The 433-nt window shown below is 34.6% G+C and overlaps 1 protein-coding gene across 1 annotated transcript in view; it reads left to right on the forward strand.

Annotated features, from left to right (window-relative positions):
* LOC119591544 (lysosomal-trafficking regulator-like) overlaps positions 1 to 433 on the forward strand; it is a gene marked incomplete in the record, with an annotated part of 91,173 nt that overhangs the window by 85,862 nt on the left and 4,878 nt on the right. The window contains 1 exon segment of the mRNA XM_037940294.1: positions 259 to 391. Within this exon segment, the coding sequence (XP_037796222.1) occupies positions 259 to 391 (133 nt within the window).

A 433-nucleotide genomic window follows, 5' to 3' on the forward strand; every position in this document is an offset into this window, starting at 1 on the left:
AGAAAAAGAAATTCAAGAAATAAAAAAAAAAACGGTCGTGTTAAATAGCATCACACAGTACATTTTTCCTCAATTTCTTTTTTTCATATGGGGTAAATTTATGCATACAATAAAAACTTAGTGAAACACCCATGTACATTGCTTTCTGCATTGATACTTGAAATTCTTCATAACTGGGGTAATATACATACAATGAATAATGTTAAAACATATAATTTGATCCATATATTAATATATGAATGTATATACTCTTTCTAGATAACAAGGCAGATGAGTCAGAATGCAGGCGATGGTCCTTACCACTATGGCTCCCACTACAGCAACTCAGGAATTGTCCTCCATTTCCTTGTCCGCCTGCCTCCCTTCACTCAGCTCTTCCTTAGATATCAAGGTAATGTGTCAGAAGAGGGATGGAGGGCTGCTTTTAATTATA

Source organism: Penaeus monodon, chromosome 28 (assembly GCF_015228065.2).
Source record: "Penaeus monodon isolate SGIC_2016 chromosome 28, NSTDA_Pmon_1, whole genome shotgun sequence".
Classification (NCBI taxonomy): domain Eukaryota; kingdom Metazoa; phylum Arthropoda; class Malacostraca; order Decapoda; family Penaeidae; genus Penaeus; species Penaeus monodon.